Source organism: Drosophila guanche, unplaced genomic scaffold, assembly GCF_900245975.1.
Source record: "Drosophila guanche unplaced genomic scaffold, DGUA_6, whole genome shotgun sequence".
NCBI classification, from domain to species: domain Eukaryota; kingdom Metazoa; phylum Arthropoda; class Insecta; order Diptera; family Drosophilidae; genus Drosophila; species Drosophila guanche.
Window position 1 is genome coordinate 13,211,280 of NW_022995743.1, and position 19,209 is coordinate 13,230,488.

At 46.2% G+C, this 19,209-nt stretch overlaps 4 protein-coding genes across 9 annotated transcripts; 1 reads left to right on the plus strand and 3 right to left on the minus strand.

The window, feature by feature from the left end:
* Positions 1–62: 62 nt before the first annotated feature.
* Positions 63–4,208, minus strand: LOC117578748. Of its 3 annotated transcripts, XM_034264431.1 has the most exons (6): positions 4,059–4,182; positions 3,009–3,137; positions 1,511–2,787; positions 1,349–1,445; positions 1,129–1,283; positions 63–1,070 (listed from the first exon to the last, which is right to left on the minus strand). In XM_034264431.1, the coding sequence occupies exons 2-6, from the start codon at positions 3,076–3,078 to the stop codon at positions 759–761; spliced, it is 1,911 nt and encodes a 636-aa protein (XP_034120322.1). In that variant the 5' UTR covers positions 3,079–3,137; positions 4,059–4,182; the 3' UTR covers positions 63–758. The 3 variants fall into 3 exon arrangements, with proteins under 3 accessions (XP_034120322.1, XP_034120323.1, XP_034120324.1); XM_034264432.1 differs by lacking the exon at positions 3,009–3,137 and having other exon boundaries at positions 64–1,070; positions 4,059–4,208; XM_034264433.1 differs by lacking the exons at positions 3,009–3,137; positions 4,059–4,182 and adding an exon at positions 3,864–4,008 and having other exon boundaries at positions 64–1,070.
* A 203-nt stretch (positions 4,209–4,411) lies between these two features.
* LOC117578754 (U3 small nucleolar RNA-interacting protein 2) lies at positions 4,412–6,352 on the minus strand. Its single transcript, XM_034264440.1, has 5 exons — positions 6,147–6,352; positions 5,263–6,095; positions 5,009–5,206; positions 4,815–4,951; positions 4,412–4,754 (listed from the first exon to the last, which is right to left on the minus strand). The coding sequence occupies exons 1-5, from the start codon at positions 6,198–6,200 to the stop codon at positions 4,516–4,518; spliced, it is 1,461 nt and encodes a 486-aa protein (XP_034120331.1). The 5' UTR covers positions 6,201–6,352; the 3' UTR covers positions 4,412–4,515.
* Positions 6,353–6,765: 413 nt separating this feature from the next.
* LOC117578746 lies at positions 6,766–16,962 on the minus strand. Of its 4 annotated transcripts, none has more exons than XM_034264429.1 (12): positions 16,816–16,962; positions 16,086–16,357; positions 14,882–15,007; positions 14,584–14,799; positions 14,185–14,508; positions 13,378–14,122; positions 11,128–11,353; positions 10,932–11,052; positions 10,771–10,840; positions 8,352–10,706; positions 7,815–8,288; positions 6,766–7,751 (listed from the first exon to the last, which is right to left on the minus strand). In XM_034264429.1, exons 2-12 carry the CDS (start codon positions 16,266–16,268, stop codon positions 6,970–6,972), a joined length of 5,622 nt encoding a protein of 1,873 aa, XP_034120320.1. In that variant the 5' UTR covers positions 16,269–16,357; positions 16,816–16,962; the 3' UTR covers positions 6,766–6,969. The 4 variants fall into 4 exon arrangements, with proteins under 4 accessions (XP_034120320.1, XP_034120319.1, XP_034120318.1 ...); XM_034264428.1 differs by having other exon boundaries at positions 11,128–11,368; XM_034264427.1 differs by having other exon boundaries at positions 11,128–11,707.
* Positions 16,963–17,482: 520 nt separating this feature from the next.
* LOC117578753 (WASH complex subunit 1) lies at positions 17,483–19,138 on the plus strand. Its single transcript, XM_034264439.1, has one exon. It carries the CDS (start codon positions 17,498–17,500, stop codon positions 18,965–18,967), a length of 1,470 nt encoding a protein of 489 aa, XP_034120330.1. The 5' UTR covers positions 17,483–17,497; the 3' UTR covers positions 18,968–19,138.
* Positions 19,139–19,209: the final 71 nt, after the last annotated feature.

The window sequence follows — 19,209 nt, forward strand, 5'->3', positions numbered from 1 at the left end:
CAATTTTCAAAGACAGAAATTAAATCACCTTAATAAGAATACAATTTGTTACCACATGTGAAAAAATAATTTATTACAAAATATTAAAAATTAATTGAGAGTGAGATTGAGTGCTTTTTTATTTGCAGCTTCACAACTTCACAACTAGAATAATCAATCTCAGTTCATGCAGCTGTTAATATGCCAACAAATATATATATTTATGTGTGTATAATTTAGATTCGTTACTTTTCAAAAATGAATATAAAAGATCGATTTCTCTAATACAAGGGATTTGTTAGCGTTTTATGTTTGTTTTTGTACCTATTTCTTGTGTAATTACGCAAGAATAAATGTCTTTTATAACTGTCATGAACAATTTCAAGTAGTTTAGAGTGCGTATAGCTAAGTTGCTTAACGAGCGCAGATAAGGCAAATTTGATGAACAATTCAAGGCGCTATCAAGCCCATCAATGTCGCTATCGATGCTGGAGCTTGTGGTTCACTCTATCGACCCACTAGAAAATAAGGCGGGCCGGGCCGTTGGTGGCTCGCTCTACATTTGTGACACAAGAATAATCATGCAGTTCAGCTCCACCGTGTGCATTTTAGTTGGGACTAGTTAAGGATTAATTCAACTAGGAATTTCTAAGCATATGTAGTATGTTCTTGTTATGTTTTTGTGTACGAGTATGAGTGTGGTTTACATTTGTGAGTGTGTTAAGTTTAAATAGATTTATACCTAGAGAGCATGTATTGCCGATTGCAATGAGCACTATTTAGCTGCTGTTCTTCACGCCCAAAAAGGCAGAACTCTCCCCGATTCCTTCCCCCTGCTGCCCTGGGGCGTCTTCACAGGCAGTTGGACTCTTAGTCCCAGCGGTCATGGCCTCACGGCGTTGACGTTTCATCTCCAGCAATTGCTTCCTCTGGGCTTCACGTCGCAATGCTGCCAACGAATTCGCAGCAGCTGATTTCGAACCATTTGCTATTTTAGTCGATCCGGACGTTTTCGATTTCAAATTTCCCGCCTTTGTAGTTTTTATTGTTTTAGTGGACACCGTCTCCACCGCAGAAGGTTCAGGTTTGGCCTGGAAGTGACAACACAAATTGTTATTGCAAATTATATGTTAAATTTTAAGTACTCACCTTCCAATCATTCGCTTTAAGCTGGTCTATATCGGCGAATATGGAATCAACCTGCTCCACCTGTAAATACACCATGTCCCAGAATCCCTGCAAATCGTCGCTTGTTGTGGGAAACGCGTCCTCTGGTGAGGGATTCAAATTGTTGTGACAGAGGCCTGAAAAGCAGAGTTTATCGAAATAAATTGCACCCTAATAGGAAAGAAAGCTGCTAGTCACGAACCCTCAAATTGCTTCATTTTTTTCGAGGCCAAAAGACGCGCCTTCCCAGACGCAGAGCGCAGCAGTCCAAAGGTGTCCTCTGTGATAGCGGGATTATTCTGCGGAAAGTTAAGGTTCAGATTGTTAATAAACAAAGAACTGTAATAAACATCAGGTCTCTCACAGCCAAGGCATCTGTGTACTTTTCTGCAAGGGCGGCCAGCGCAAGCAGACGATCCTGTTCGCCTTTAAGTATTTTAAGAAAATGATTTCCATCCTTTTCCTTTGATGGGGATGTTATAATTGATGTGTTCACAATATACTGCTCCGAATCCAATTGTGGAATTTGTACGGCCTCGTGGTCAACAACATCTATTGCAGCTGGTGCCGACAGTGGTTCCCCAGTGGCCAGATTTACCTCTAAAGAGGCAATGGACCGGGGCACATTTCGCTTTGGCGACACCGTGGGTAACTGGGCACGGAACTCATGACTTAGGTGCCTGAATACAGGCAAGTCCACGTCGCCGTTTTTCTCTGGCGAAGACTCCTCTAACTGTCGCGTCGTTGCAGTCTGGGAGCAGTTATTGTGCAGCTTTTTCCGAAACTCTCCGTAATCCTTGCTGGGAGAGAGCTGTTTAAATTTGCGAGCCAATTCAGAGTTTTGCGAGGACTCCACTTCGAGCTGATGCTTTGACGCCCACGCCGAGGATGGCGAATTGGACCGGCCATGCTTCTTAGGGCTGTAGAAGCCCTGAGTCAAAGCACTTGCCCCGTACAGGCGCTCCACACGCTGCTTTATGAAGCTGCTGGTTGGGCCATTTCTGCCGCTGCCGCTGCCGCTGCCGCCGCCGCTTCCATTGGCACTACCATTGCATTGGCCGATAGCTGAATCCACTCCATTCTCCGGACTGCGCCCCTTGTTATTGTTGCTCTCATCGACCAGGCTGTACTTGCTGGGCGTGCAGGGATGTTTGATGACAGGCATGCTATTGAGAACTGGGGCCGCCAGGGAATTGTTGCGCTTGCAATATTGCAGACTGCTGGTGGAGGGGCGGATCGGCGAAACCTCACGCGACTTGTTGATGTCTTGGCGAATCTTAGAGTCGTAGGTGGTCAGATTTGAATATCCGTTGACGCTGCAAGCCAAGTTCAGGTAACTAGGCTTTTTCTCAGCTGCAGCGATGGCGGTGGCGGTGGAGTTGATGACAATGGAAGAGGCTCCAGCGCAATCATCGATGTCAACATCGACGCCTGCAGCGTTCGGCTCATAGGCGGACTCTGCGCCAACAGGTGACAGCACCATACGCACCAAGCCCGTCCCGGGATCTACAAAGGCGGTTGTGATGTGCTGTAACTGCTGCGGCGATCGCAGAATGCAGCGCTCGCGTAAGTTGGCGGTAAACTCGCGTGTTATGTCCTTCACAGAGAGCGGCGTTGGGAAGTTTAGGCTGCCACTGGTATCTGCAATGTGCAATAGAAAGAGGATGCAGAGTTAGTCTTGTTGGCCGGTCAAGTCGCGAACGAACGCAAGCAAAGAACAAAAGGTACAGCAAAGAGCAGGCAGATGAAGCTGAAACGCAAAACAAAAGGAAAACCAATAAATAAACTTGAGGCAGCATTCAGATTGAGGTTAGATTGAGGCTCAGCAGCTACCCATTTGCCATATGCCATATACCATATACCTGATATATCGGAAGAGTCCGCGTCTACATCGAGTGAACAGCTGCCAATGGAGTCCAAGCTGCGATCCATGGGAACTTTGGCTTTGTGTTATGGAATCTGGGCTCTGGGTTCTGGGAGCTTTCACAATTCTAAAATTTGTGGGGAATAATATAACAGATTGTTGACTTCCGGAAGCCAGACGAAACAAACGCTCGCTATCTTGCTCACAACCAAATTAACGCCCATTTCTGTTTTACTGTGCATTTGGAACAGCACTGCGCCCGAAGAGAAATGCAATTATTTGTGTAATCGTTAAAGCAAAGCACAAACACTTGGTTGTTGGTTGGCCGAGACACAGCACAGGCACAGCGAACGAGGGCGGTGGCAATTATTTGCCATTTATGCAAAGCGGAAACTCGACTGACTACTGATTATTGCGATCGCTCTTTTTGGGCACCGCACCAGACTGCTGCGACAAATGACCAAACTGTGAATTGTGACTGTGTTGAGTCTGAGTCTAGAGGGCAACAATATGGAGCTGAAGATCAATGGAAATGACTCTTGGTTTAGCTGCTCTCCACTTTCATGACATACACATGTATGTATGTACATAAGTATGAATGTATGTACATATGCATGCACATAATGTTGCTGCCGAGATCGACAGCTTAGAAGATGGGAGCGGAGAAGAACGGCACTGCCATCTACATTTCCAGTTCCGCTTTGGTAACTTTTTGCCGTTGCTTCGACACTCCGTTCCGTAGTCTTGTTGTTGGAACTAATAATTGGCACCGAAAATCAACTCGGCCACAAACCGACACAGACGCAAACGGAGTAATATACATACACACAGCAGACACGGCAGACATACTCACACAACTATTTATAATCCGGCACAACGGAGAAGACGGGAAAGGCGAACGCAACAGAAAACATGACGATACGATGATGATGTCGCCTGGTATTTGGAGTTTGCAAACCAACCCAAGGCGACAGAAACAAAAATGAAACAGACGGAGCACTCACACGCAATAAGTTCTATTTTAGTCTCTAATGTTTATCATAATGACCTTAGAAAGCCAACAGTGGAAGCTCCTGGTGTCTTGTGTAGAAGGGCCACTCAATTCCCTCCAGTTTAATTTATTGGAAAAATATGGAAAATTGCGAATGAAAACACTTTAATGCAGTCAGTGTGACCGCGGATTTATCGATCAATTATACCGCACGGCCCTCAAAAATATACCAAAATATACCTTATCATTTTCAACAAATACCGATTAAAACCATATTCCTCGATTTTAATTTTCCACTATATTTTTATTCGATTCTCCAGATTGACAAGTTTTAAAAAATTGAATAAAAACGAATAAAACGATTTAGCTACGATCGACAAAAAATCGGTACCTTTGTGCCATACTGGAAATAATTTGTCGGTCACATCAATAGCCGAATTTGCATTTTATTTTCAGGCCGATTTTTGATATACTCGTATAGACTATACAACTTTACTTAAACTTAGAAAGTAACCTACTTGCCGGCCGCACTTTGTAACACTATATCCACTACAACTACATTATTCTTGGCCTCTTTGTGCCGCCACCAACGACCCAGTCGATGCTCCTGCCCGACGCCCACATAGAGTTTAGTGCCTTCGGCATTAAAAATGAGGCCGTTAACGAAGCCAACTATGGGTATGCTTTGAATCTGTTGCAACTTGCGGGCATTAGGATTCGTTTGCCAGAGTTTCACAAAGCCATCACAGGAGCCTGAAATGGGATGGAGAATGTAAGACAAGGTGGAAATATAAGTTAAAGAGTGCGCCCAACCCGTTGCCACTAAATCCGTATTGACCACCACAGCAATGGCTGTTATCCAGTTGGCGACTCCGTTTTCTCCCACACCATGGGCCAGCTGTGTGGTACAAATGGGTTTCTTCTTTAGGGCGCTCCACAAGCTGATTGCACTGCGAATGTTGGGAAATTTAAATAGTCTGCCAGTCCCGAGACTTTCTCTTACATACCCGTCCATTCCACCGGACACAAAGTGCTCATCGTTCATTAGTTTTACACATTCAATGCTGTCTCTGTGTCCATTGTATATCAGCTGCGATTCTTCTGTAATTTTCCATATTCGCAGGGAACAATCCGAACCGCCTGCGGTAATCGCCCGCTCTCGACTCAGCGCATCGATGCTGGTGACTGCAGTTTGATGACCAAATCTGCAGATGAAATGGTTTAAAATATGTTTTTGTGTTTTTCGCTGTTCGTCACCTACAAACTCTCCACATAGGCCATCTCGTCCAGTGACCAAATCTTTACTGAGCGATCCTTTGCTGCCGAGTACAAGTCGTGTGTTCCTTTACGGAAGACCAGGCCTGCTACGCTATCTCTGTGACCCTTAAGTGTCTTTACATGCTTCATCGTTTGTGGGCACCAGATTTGAATATGCGGTCCGCCTTCAGCCAGGGCCATGTACTTCATGTCCGTGGACAGACAGATGGCTATGACATGGGAGCGTCTCTTCTTGCCAGTCTCGGGCTCTTCTCGGTGTGGTGAAACATCACATTTGTCCTCGACCTTTCCACTCTGCGTGGACCATTTCAGGACAAACTGAGATTTGGCTCCCGCATAGAGGAATTTGCCGTCTGGACTGATCGCCAGGGCACAGATTGGCGTGTGGTGGAGCTTGTGCTTGAGAACACTTGTCGCTTCATTGGTTTTCAGGCTGCCAGCGATGTTCCGTCGCAGCTTCCCCACACTATCCAAGTAGTCAGTCTGTAGCCGCTGCTCGACACTCTGGCCCAGCTCCCGATCTTCGGCACGTTCCGACTCCTGCTTCTCAATCTCCGACAGATACTGCTTGGCGAGGCGCAGACGTTTGTCCTGTGCAGTCTCCTCCTCGCCCTCGTCGGAAGAGAACGCCAAAGCATTGTGGCCTCCGTCGCCGAGGTCACTGTTGTACTCCTCGTCTTCACTTGCGATTTCCTCATCCTTTTCTTTGGGACGCCGTTGCTTCTTCGGCACTGGCCCTTCCGAACGAGCGTTCTGGAAACCTTTCCCCGCTTTTGCTGCTGTTTTGACGCCTTTACCTTTGGTGGCTGCGGGATTCTTTTTCGAACATTAAAAGGTACTTTACGTTGTAGGCTGCTTTTAGCTTACCTTCCGTTTTTTGTTGGCTTTGGCGCCTGCTTTTAAAAAAAATGACGATGACATCTTGATAATATACCAGTGCAAGGGCTTTAATTCAATATATTTCTTTTATAATAAAAAAATTTGTTTAAGCGCCGCACCACCACGTGCATACTATAAGGCGGTAGGGATTTTCTAGTACATAGCAACAGCTGCTTAGAAGGTTGCCATTTATGTGAGCAGGCAACTCTGTTTTGGGCGCGCATTCGAATATGTCTCACTTCAAGCATGTACTTTTCACGAATTTTATTCTCAACTGCATTAAATTGAAAAGCAAGTTAATTTTATTTGTGATTAATATACTTTATTTCGAATATTTATGGATACAATTTAAGTATGGATAACAATAACTATGCGATTCAAAAGTATTCAAGTAATTTGGTTAATTCAGTTTTTCTGTTTATTCTTTTCTTTCAAATTAGCATTTACAAATAATTAGCAGTCACAGAAAAGCATGTGGATGTGGTGGATCTTGTAGGGTATTCTAAATCGTTTTGCTGTGTTGTAAAATGATCACAAAGTATTTTATTCAGTTTTTAGATTGTAATTGTTGTTTTTTTTTATTACATTTTCCTAAGGTTTAGCTTCCGTAATGAACGATGAAGACGAATGTGTGTTGGCTAGAGGCTCCCGATGGGAGGCGCGCTCGGCCCCTAGTGCGTAATGGGTACCTACAAAGAACAAATAACGCTCCGCGATGGAGAACGTTTGAATAATTATCTTGCTAAAACTAAGTAACGTGTAAAAATAATTGCAAAAAAATTAAATAGGAATATCTGTGTTCTCGGCCGAGTTACATGATCGAGCAGAGACCCGAGGTTTCGGTGCCATTTTGGACCTTTTTCGTTCGTTTGAGCGTCACATTCCGTAACGCTGGCTTCAGTTCAACCACCGGCTCCGGATCGGCATCCACAGCAGGAGGAGGTGTTGCTGGTTTCTGGGCAACGACGACAACCCCCGCCGAGACTGTTGCCGTACTCGGTGCCATTGTGGTGGCTATTGTGTTGGTGCTGCGACTGTTGCTGCTGCTGCTGCTGTTGCCGTAGCTGCTGCCAATGACTGAGATGGAGCTGATATTGGCTGGAGCACTGGTGGCAATCTTGGGCACGAATGTGTTACCGCCACAGAGAACTGGAATGGTGGAAATGGTTTGAATTGCGTTCACTTGCTGCGAGGTCTCCGCAGAACTGCAGTTTCCGGAGCCGCCAATGACACTGATTGCCGAGACTTGCGTATCCGCTCCCGATCCCATCGTTGCTGCTGTTGCTGCCGGCGTCGATGAAGCGTTGGAGGCACTATTATGACTATTACTACTTGAATTCTTAGTGATATTTATTTTGATTCTATTAACTAAGCTAGCCAAAGGTAATGCCGGTGCCGGTCCCGCTGCGCTCAGGTTATGCATTGACTCTTGCGGCTCTCCATTCAGTTCTGTTTCCGCGCTGGCCACCGTCGCCACCGTGTCCGCGGCCTCCAGCTCATCATCGTTGGCAGGAAGTGAGAGCGAGGCCACTGAAGCTGGTCGCTCCACGGTGGCCGGCGATGGGGAGGACCCAATCGTTTGGGTTTGTGTTTCTGCCATGATGCCAAAAGTTTGAGCTTTTTGAGCCTTAATAGCTGTTTGCGGGACACACTTACCGCTGCTGTTAATGGATATCTCATCCTCGGGTAATGGCAGCAGTGGCACTACCGTTCCCACATCTTCGAAGCCATCATCTTCGTCCTCCTCGTACTCGTCCTTGGGCTCCTCTTTGATCTTTACATTTAGCAGGGCCAAGCGCGTCTCCTCATCCATCTCCTTCTCCACATACGTGTCCAGATCGGTGAAGGGAATGTTCGGCTCTTGGATCTCCACATCGGACTCGTTGGCTGACTCATTCTGTGGCTGCTGGCTGCTCTTCTGCTTCTCCCCATCCTCCTCGCAGCCAGAGCTCTGATCCATCTTGTCCTTGTCCTCGGCCTCGACGCCCATTTCGGCACGCGTCACATTAGCCGGGACATACTCATCTTCATCGTCGTCCACGATTTCCGTGACGCTGGGCTCCTCGTTGGGCAACACAATGACATCATCATCGTCATCATCGAACATGTTCTGCGACGGCTTGCCGGTGTCTATTCGCAAAAGGAAGGAAATCATGTAGAAAATCACAGGGCAAAGCTTATGCAGCAACTTACCATCTGCCTTATCCTCATCCTCCAGCTTAAGTATCGTGTCCATTGCATTGTCGTCGGTGTTGTTCATGTCCACATCATTGGCGTCTGTCTGCTCTGCCTTAGCTGGTGCTGGAGGGTTCAACGAGGCCTTGTAGTCCTCGTAGCACAATGGATGGTAGATCTTATCCTCGACCCGAATGGCACTGCGCAAGTGCCATTCCTCCAGCTCCTCGTTGTAGAACTGCTCGAACTTCTCGTGGCACATGTCGCAAGAGCGGTCCACATCATCGTTACCGGCTGCGCAGGTGGGTACTGGCGAGTCCAGCGATCGTTGCTGGGAGAGATCATCGATTGCATCGGGTCCGCCCGACTGGCCCTGTGTCTCCAGGAAGTTTTTCTCACGCTCTTCCGCATCCTCAATCTCTTCGTACTGCCGCCAGTCGTTCAGGTCATAGTACCAGCGCCTGGAGATCGCCTTGCGGGTCGAGTCACGCTCCCGTCGGTTCTGACGGAAGTGCCAGTCAAGGTGCTGGCTATACTTGATGGTCTGCTCGGGCGGGAAACGCACACCGCAGCTGCTGCACTGCATTCCCAGGTAGAGCGTGGCCACCACGGCCGACTGTCTGGTCTTGATAGTGTCTGGTCTCTGCAGATTGATGCGTTTGATAGGCTCCGTGGGCGGCGAGGTGTACACCGGTGCGGCGGCTGTTTTTTGAGCTTCCACTGGAGCTGAGGCTGCAGGAGCTTCTTTGGTGGAGGCTGAGTCGGCACCTGATATGGCCGGAATAGAGGAGGTGGCGGCGCCACCAATTATTCCAGACGAGACTAGCTTTTGGAACAAATCATTGATATTCAGATTGCCAAGAGCAGCGGAGGCCGCTGGCAGGGAGACGGCTGGTGCTGCAGCCTTTGGCTGCTCCAACACGGGCAGGGGCTGGACAATCATCGGTGGAGGCTGGGGTGGCTCAGCGGGGGCTTCTGTCTTGATGTAGACCATATCGGCCACGTGCGTCTTGCCGGCCACAACGCCTTTTGGCAACGTCCCGAAGCGAATGAAGCAGCTGCGTCCGCCATTCAGCTTCATGCCCTTTGGCAGGCCGCCATATTCAATCTTCTGGAGCTGGCCATCGAGGAGAGCGTACTGGAAGCTGTCCACAAACTGAATGGAATGCTGTTCGGCTCCTAGCTGGAAGGTCTGCTGTCTGGCATCCAGGAAGAGAGGCACAATGGTGTGCGCATCCACGATCATGTTTATTTTGCCAACGACCAGGTCGCGACGCACCCTGCCTATGTCCACATTGGGAGGAGGACCCTCCGCCTTGAGCACGTGCAGGTTGTTGCCAATGGGCAGAGAGACTGGCGGTCCTCCAAAGTAAATCTCATACCAATGATCGTCGATGTAGAGCTCGCGGGAGGGGAAGCCGAAGCGAATGCGATGCAGGGCGCCATCCAGCTGGATTGGCTTGTAGTCGTCGTTGAAGCTCAGCGGCAGTGGGTCGTTGTGATCGATCAGGATCACGCGCTGGCCATGCTGGAAGCCAATTTCGTGCGGCTCGTCGCCATCCATAAAGATGATGGCCACCTGGTTGTAGAACCGAATCTCTTTCGATCCGCCATCAATGGTAATGCTGCGCACCACATCCGCCATGGGGTTGTCCAGTGAGTTAATGGCCTTTGTCATTGTTACGGGTGGCACTGGTGGCAGACCCAACATCGAGGGTGGCTGCGGGGGTGGCGGTACGACCGTTTGAGGCATCACAATCGCTGGCGGCTGTTGCCAGGGCATTCCACGGAACCCGGCAGGCACAACAGGCACCGAACCACCTGCTCTCTTGTTGTTGTTATTGTTGTTGTTGTTATTGACATTGGCAAGCTGCCAGGCAGCTCTTTGAGCTGCCGCAGGATCCACCTGTTCACCCCATTTACTGGGCTTTCGTCTCTTGTTCTCTCGCTTCGACTTCTCCCGTTTGTTTTGCGGCGGCTTCCCGGGTGACGTCGATCCGTGCGTTGCCTGATCCTCGTATCTGGGAGAACCATCGCTGCGTGGGGAGCCAGTGGCATGATTCTCGTTGCTCTTTAGCTTCGGTATCCGCTTGCGTAGAACAGCATCTCGGGCTGCATTGCGCTCCACTTCGGCACCATCGGGACGGCGCCGGGACTCCTTGCTGTTCAGCTTGCTATTCTCGTTAATGGCCACAACCTTCTGTACGAGGTCCTTGTACTGGTTCTCGTTCATGTTGTGGTTCTCGAACATCTCATGAGCCTGGCTGAGAATCGTGCGCATCTTCTCGTCGTGCGCCTCCTGCGAATCATCGTTGGCCTTCAGCTCGGCCAGCTGCTTGATTCGCTGCACCACAGACTGATCTCTGGCTTTGTCTATCGGAATGGAGAGATGTTTCATTAGTTCATCCCGTTGCTGATTCGGGTTATGTCTACTTACCGGCCTTGCCGGATGGCTTCTGATGACGGGCAGATTTTGCTAGCTTGGCACGCAGCTCACTGAATGTTGGCTACAACACACCACAAAAAAGAAATGTATATGTTAAATAGCTATACAACACCGAAAGTAGCTGTAGCACCGTTTCGGTGGGGAAACCCTACCTTTTCCACGTCGCAATTGTCCATTGAGTCATCTTCGACGACGATGACTGCATTAACACTTCCAGGCTTTACCACAGCGGGTATCTCGCGCCGCAGATCAACATCCTCACTGCCAAAGAGACTGAGGGGAAAATGGGGTTATAGATGAGCTTTCATAATTAGCCTAGCACTCCAAATATATAATCAGATCACTCACGCGTCCAGTTTTGTTGACTTGCTGCGTTTCTGCTGCGGCGGCTGTCCCTCTTCGTCGATCTCTGGGGGCATCGAATCTGCGGGTCGCTTCTCCCCAGTGGCACCTTGGACCTGCAGCAACTTGCTGATGGATTGCTGCAGTGCCTCCGATACATTACCCTGATTGACTAGCGGTGCAGATGCTGCGGCTGATGTAGATGCAGATGTCGATGGGCTTAGCAGTAATGCTGTTGATAAATTCGCTGTAGATTTATCTAATTTATTAAACTGTTTTTGTATTTTGAACGACACTTTTGCGGGCAATTTTGAAGAAGACGTAGTACTAGTAGATGATGGCGATGATGCGTTGGAGGCGCTACTAGCAATTTTTGTTGTGCTGCTGATGCTGTTGCTGTTGGATTTGGATGTGAATGGGGTAGTCGTGTTGGTGTTGCTGGTGCTGGCTCTGCTGCTCTGGTCGACTGGTTTGCTTTTGGTTATGCAGAACGATGGAGGAGGCGGCGTCTGGGGCCGCCTCAAGTCAATGTCCATACTGGATGCCACCATAATGGGTGGACTTGGAGCTGCAGGAGCTGGATGGCCTGGTTCGAGTATTTGAAATGTATCTAGAAAATTGATTTTGCTTTTGGGCACACGTTTTGTTCTTACGGAAAGGGGAAAATGAGATGGAAGCAAGGGAAACGACCAAAGTAAAAGGAGTAATAAAAGCAGAAAATGTGCTAAGCAACTTAATTTTGGCGGAGCACCAAATGTGAGCAAATCATAATGAAATCATACAGAAAAGAAAGGACAGGCACGGGCCATGAATCATCATCGTCAGGCACAACAGCCAGGCTAGTGTTGAATTAGTGAGAAATTAAATAAAATTATACAAAACTCAAAACGAAATGAATGTGATAAATCATAACTGAAGAGTTCCCACGGGGCAGGGGCTCCGTTTGTGGAATCAATGAGGCGAAATGAGGGGTTAGACTATCAAAAAAAAAGAGGATTAAAGGATTAAAATGGTAAAAATACTAGGGGTAAAAGTGCCGTTCTACAAATACAAAAATAAGATAGATGTACATACAAATAGAAATACAAAATACAACTAACTGGTGAGTGGTTGGGCTGGCTGGCTCGAATATACAATACATATAGGGGAAGCCAGCTCAACTACAAAATTACTCTTCAAACAATTATAGGTATCAAATAAATATATAAGTCTCGCTTGTCTGGTTGATACTCCAATATTTATAAATTTGTATGTTTTAAGTTTCGCGTTTGTTTACACGGTTGGTGTTGACAACAAATTAAAACTGCAGTCTTTATTTATTTTAGTTTCTCTTTCATCTAATCAATCAATTTTTTATCAATAGGCGGTTTAAGTACAAAAATTACTTGACAGTTATCATTCATATTTTCTTTTTTTTGTTTGTTTGCTTTTTTTCGCTCGTTTCAATTTAGTTTTGTGCTTTGTTTGGTTTGGCATTTACAGACTGTAAATAAACTACAAATCACACCAAAGGCGGCACTGGCTACATTTTGCATCAATTAAAACAACTGGGAATGCAAAAGGTTTTTAAACACATTTTATTTACACTTTAGTTACGATTTGATTTTCAAAAGGTTTGGTTTTGCTTGGATTCTTTTTCGATAGCACTCTTAATTATTAAAAACCAAAAATTCCATAAATATTAAATGATCATTTGGTGGGCAGGCTGCGTTCTATTCCCCCCAAACAATGGACCAGAAAGCAACGAGGGAACCAAAACATTTCGGTTGTATTCGTAAAGTGGAAGGTTTTTACAAAGTGTAAGAATGTTTTAGAATGGGTTCTAACGATCCTCTATTGAGAATGAAGAGCACACGAACGAAGACATGACCAAAGAAAGTTTATCTCGTTTAACAATTGCCATTTGCTTGGTTGATTTTTGTACTCTACTTTACTTTACTCCTATTGAATATTATTTTTTTTTAACAATTGTAAACCTTGACAAACTTTCTGTCTTTAGGATGAATATCACAATTAATCACAGCGTTTATTGAGGGAGGGAGAGGAGGAGGTAGGTAGAGCAAAGAGACGTTACGATGGGTCAACAACACACGCCCACAAGAGCCCGCCCTTCCACCTGCCTAAGCCAGAGAGTGCCGCCGATTTGGTTTGTAATTTCAGCTTTCTCAACTACTTTGCCTGTACGGCCATGAGCTTCGAGTTCGACTTGGTTTTTGGCTAACAAATGTGAGATTAGAATTAAAAGTTGGTTCTTACGTTTCTCTAAATCATTCGTGGTGACTGTCACTTTTGCCGCTACCGCTACCGCCGCCGGTGCTAATGCTGTTGATGATGATGGTGGTGCTGATGCCACTTGAGATGCGGCTGCTGGAGTGGTTGATTTCTGTTCAGGAGATTTTCGACCACCACTGCGCAGGTCCACGTCCATGAAGATCGGCGAACGGCTGCGGGATCGAGCCGAAGACAACTTTCCTCGCATGGACGATGACGATTTGTGAGACGCATTGCGCTTTGACTTTGATGGCGAGGAGGTTGGAGAGGTGCTTTTACGCTTCGAATTTGACGGTGATCCATTGCGGTCATATCGCTCGGAATGCTCCTTTGAGGGTTGTTTAGATGAGCGTTTGCCAGGCGATAGTGTGGAGCTGCTGACACCGCCACCGCCGCTTTTGTGTCGTATATCGGAACCCGAAGAGGATGTTGAGCTCTTCGACTCGCTGCGTTTGCGATTCGATGAGCTGTTTGGATGAGAGCTGTTGCCATTGTTGCTCTTGGTGGAACGACTGTTGCTGTTGCGTGACGGTGACTTGCTGCGCGATCGACTAGATTTCTGTGAAGATGAGGATTTGCCCTCCAGACGGGGATCGGAAGAGCGTGAGGAAGCTACCTCCTGATGAGATGACTGTGATTGCATCTGTCGTGCCAAACGGGGGTCACGATGTCGCACAGAGTTTAGTAGAGCCGGATTGACCGGATTAACCCTTGGTTTTGAGGCAAATGGCTGCGTGGGGAAAAATTATGTTAGTGGCACTTGATATTAAAACTCTATGCCTCCGGGATTACCTGTTGTGCAGCTGGCGTATTTGGTATCGCAGGAATCCCAGGGGTTCTAGAATTTCGGATAGTTGGATCCATAATGGGTGGACGATGAGCAGCAACAGCAGCAGGTGGTGCTGGCATAGCGACAACGGGTGCGACAGCAATGGCATCCGTCGCCTGGTTCAGCTGACGCTCTTGCTCCTCTAAATGCTTTTTGGTTTGCTCCAGCTCAAGCTCCAGTTTGCGCTTCTTGAGCTCCAGAAGCTCGCGGGTCTTGGCCTGAAGGATCTCCTCCATGTCGCTGGACAGTGTGGCCACTGTAGCAGCTGGCATCCCAGGGACCATACCCTGTTATGAGTCCCCAGAAACAACAACGTTAGCCAATTGATTTCTGTGATGACAGACTATTAGCAGACTGCTTACCGGTTTTAGAAAGTCCGGATTAACATGAATGGCGGGATTAACATGTATTTTGTTAGTGGGATTCTTGGCCGTAATGGGCCAGTTATTATCTAGACGCTTCACCTTCACGTCTAGGGCATACATCTTGGAGGGCGGGAAAACCTCGTTCCAGGTCTGTCGCAGGGCGTACATTCGTTCGCGCACCTTCTCCAACAACTGGGACTGGGAATGCTGAACCTATAGGTGGAAGAGAGTAATGAAAAAACGTGGTTAGCTTCGGGAAAGTCTGACATATTTAATATCGAGAGATGTGACTTACCGATTCAAACGCGTTGAGGAATATGTTGACTATACATTGCGCAAACAACTGTACGTAGCTGCTTTTCACATTCTTAATTATCGAATCAATTAAATATAGTATGGGCAATTTAAACTCGGGCGGCACCTGTTTGAAGTTTGGTAAAATAGGTAAGAATATAGAACAATAAGTTTCTACGGAACGTCGCTAGCAGTCAGACAGAGGGGCAGAGACAGAGAGAGAGAAAGAGAGCGAAAAATAGGGGACAGACAGACGACCATCAATTAGACTATCTTCCATCGGCGACATCATCAGCGATTCTGATACCATCAAGATATAACTGCAACAGGCAACAGGGATACTTCTAGGCATCCGAGCAGCTGATGAAGTTTTAATGAATCTTTGTGTAATTTGTATACCAATGTGATGAACATTAGTTCGAGCAAATGAATTTGTTAGACTGTTTGTTTGTCCTTTTCCACTGGTGTTTCAGGTGAGAGATATTTATGATTCATAACAAGAGTTTACTTTCGGATTAGATACAAACATAAGCTAAGTTGCTACTGGGTCGGCTTTACTTTTACCAAAAAGTGCGAGATCTTTATTTCGCAATAACAAAAATTGCTGCATTTTTCTTTCATGGTTATTTAGAAGCAGTCAACGTTTTTGTATAAAATAAAAGACAACTTGATAACGATTGTTTAAGTATTTTCTGTTTTTATTGCATTTTTCAGTTTACTTGTGTTTTTTCTTTTTTCTTTCTTTTTTTTTTAGCTTTAAACTCTGCGTTCTAAAGTGGAAAAAAAAAAGTAAAATTGAAGAGGAAATCAAACTTCTTACCTTTGTAGAGGATAAAATCAGTCTCGGCTTAAAACCCAAATTATGTCATAAATATTTAGATATAGAACCTAACTAGAATTATAAGGGATCTGAAATGACTATTTCCAAACGAAACCAACGAAAACCCTGGGAAAAACGATCACATTTGTAAGAATATAAAGGGAGGCTGATGTCTTTCGTTGGTTTCCTTTGAAAATTGCCAAACAGATCAAGAGGGTTTATAAAGAGTAACCAAATTTCCTATCACATATCGAAATGGAGATTCACTGTTGTCGTCCCAGACAGCTGTCGAGGACGATGATGACGACGACGACGGGGGCTTACTAGTCACTGTTTTGTGTGATTTGGGTGTCTTGGTTGAAATAAATATGCTTTTTATGTTAACCTGGCTGATGTAGTATTCCACCACGCGGACTATGACGTGCGCATAGTTGATGTTCTCCTCGGCCAGCATTGTGAGCATGTTGATAAGCGGTTTGCTATTGCAGTTCAAATCCTGTAGACTCGACAAATACTCCTCACCAATACGTCGCTCATCATCCCGGTAGGATTGAAATAATTGATCCATCTTTGCCGTTCTTCCCTAGGCGCCAATCCTCGATCTGGCTATTGATCAAATTAATGCTTAGAAGAAACACGCAGTTGCTAATGATAACGCTACAAGGGAGAAAGACAAAGTTTAGTTAGTACCTGCTAAGCAACCGTATTGAACTTGCTAAGCTACAAAAAGATTAGGGATGGGAATAGAGTTTCTTGGCGCAGAGGCAAGGTAAACAATCACGCGCGTCTGAAAACAAACCACAAGCACACCCACATATACATATGCTATGAAAATTCAATATGGCGCCCATCAGACACATTTCTTTGATGGCTGCAATTTGTAAATTGCATTCTGCAAGCGCAGGTCGATTATTTTAAAATGCAAACTTTGTTTCACTTTATAGTCTGCATGTTCAGCACAACAGCTTCCAACAGTTTTGTACACAGCCTCAATGTTTATGTATCTTTTGCAAAATTTTCTTAGACAAAGCCACGTTTATGTTACCAACACATGCACACGCGTTTTTCAGTTTTTAAACCAGCATTCAATTATTAAAGCGATTTTATACACATACCTTTTGTTGTTAATGCATTTGTACAATCAGTTAAAGACACTTTCAAGAATTGAAAATAATATTAAATAACTTTTAAATAACAAAAATTAGCGTTGAAAATTTTCACGTAACAAACTACGATGTTGGTGTTAGGGATGAGTGTGACAGCGCATTTTTCGATAAAATACATGTCTGACCTCAGAAATACACCTAAAAATACCTTCTCAGTATCCTAATATACCGAACATATATCGGAGAAAACTGGGTTATATGATTTTGTATATTCGGTTTAATATTACAAGCTAGCCTCGACTCTCCGTACCTGACATGTAATTTTATCCCATTGATGTATGCATTGTCCTCAAGATTGGCTAATTTAAACGACTCCCTTTTATTGGACTGTTTCTAAAATTATGTTTCGGATTGTTGGTGTTAGGTATATAAAATACGATATATCGATATACTTGTAGGTGATATTTTTTCGGACTGACTGGCAATAATGTTAAAATGGACAAATGGATAAATTTAACCGATTTAAGTGATTTAGAAAAAATTGGACAATGTTTTGTTGTTTTTTCGTTCCCGCTGGAAAAAAATAAAATACAATGCTCACCTTCTGACAGCTATGACGATATTTTTAAACGATAGTTATTGAAGTGCAATTGGCAATGCAATTAATTATGCATAGTATTATTAACTGGAAATGGAAGCCAACACCTACATTCGCAGCGCCTACCAAGTTGCGATAATACCGACAGATCTGCATCATGAGGCGACCATAATCAAAGCAGCCCAGTCACTGGACTGTCTACATAAAACAATAAATTCTATTTTCGAGCGGATTGATGCCCGCCTCGAGAGAAATGGTGCCAAGGTCCAGGACATAAACAGACGTGTGAAGCGGGCCCAGGGGAAAATAGATGCACTGGTCGGGTCCAAACGAGCGATTAAAATTTTCGCTCCGGCCCGATTTCCTGCCGGCGAAGTTTTCGCCAACATAGCCTCAACCTTTCCACAGGTGGCCGGCCAACTAATGGAAGGGAACCAGGAAAATCCAGACTGTCTACAGAAAGAGATGGCGTCAGTGGCCGATGAAGATCCGACTTCCTTTCATGTGCGTGCCGAGCAGGAACACGAAGCGCCGTTGGTCGCCGAGAGGAAGCTGACTAATCGGACTTCTGGCTTAGGTGGTCTACCCTTGAATGGTGTTAGATCCGTGCCTTCGCTGATGCGTTTCAACACCAACGAGTTCGCCTATGGCGATGATCTGAACGCCTGGAAGCGTTCTCTTCCCCCGCAGCGGACAAGACGTGCAGCCAGCCAGAATAAGATCACGACGGAGAACCTTCTAGCCCCGGCTCCTCATTCACTGGCACATGGCACCACAAAGTTGGCGACTCCCGCCGGGGACTTGCGATACAATCCAGCTGCTTTGGCTGCTCCAGCCATCGATGTGCCCCTGGACTTGCCCGACCTTCCTGGCATAGCCAACGACTTGCAGTACGAGCCTGTCGAAGAGAAGACGCCCATTGCTCCGTCCCAGCAGTTTGGAGAGCTGCCAGATTTACCCGGATTGGAGGTGGTAGAACAGGAGATCACAGTGCAGGCTTTGGCAGCTCAAACGCACATTCCAGCGCCAGTGAAGAATAAATTAAAAGGATCAATTGGATCAGTTCCCGTTTCGGGCACACCACCACCACCGCCACCTCCTCCACCCCCTCCACCGACGCCACAGGCTCCTAAAACAGAGTCCCCGCAACCAACCTTTTCCACCAAAGGTCCTATTAAACCCCTCTCTCCTTCTCGAGAAACGCCCCTGAATATGCCACCGCCTCCACCACGCCAGGCTGATCCACGATCGGAGCTTATGGCTGCCATACGAAATGCTGGTGGAGCACTGGGCGGACGGCTTCACTCGGCTGCGGCAGCACCACTCGACGTGGTCGACACCACAAGACCCAAAACTGGAACCCCTGCAACGGGTGATCTTATGGCGGATCTCCACAACAAGCTCCTGCTCAGACGCAAAGGAATCTCGGGCAGTCAGAATCCCGGACACCCAACCGCTGGAAATCCGCTCATGCAGCAGCTGTCTAAGGTTATACCGCAGAGAAAATCCCCTCAATCCAGCGACGGAGAGAACTCGGAAGAGGACGTGGATGCGTGGACGTAATTAAATTAGACACACAAATATACTTTAGCACCATGTGCCTTCGACGGGTTTAAACACTAGCATAATGTTTACCCCTTTTGCAAATCGAATGTTTGGAAAACAAATATGCAAAATTAGCAAAGTTACAAAATTTTATTAAAAATACAAACTAAATGCCCTTCAAGGATATAATATGGAGCACTCTTTGAGTTCGGGTATAGAGAGTATTAGGTATAACCTCTAGATAATTTAGTTAAGGGCCA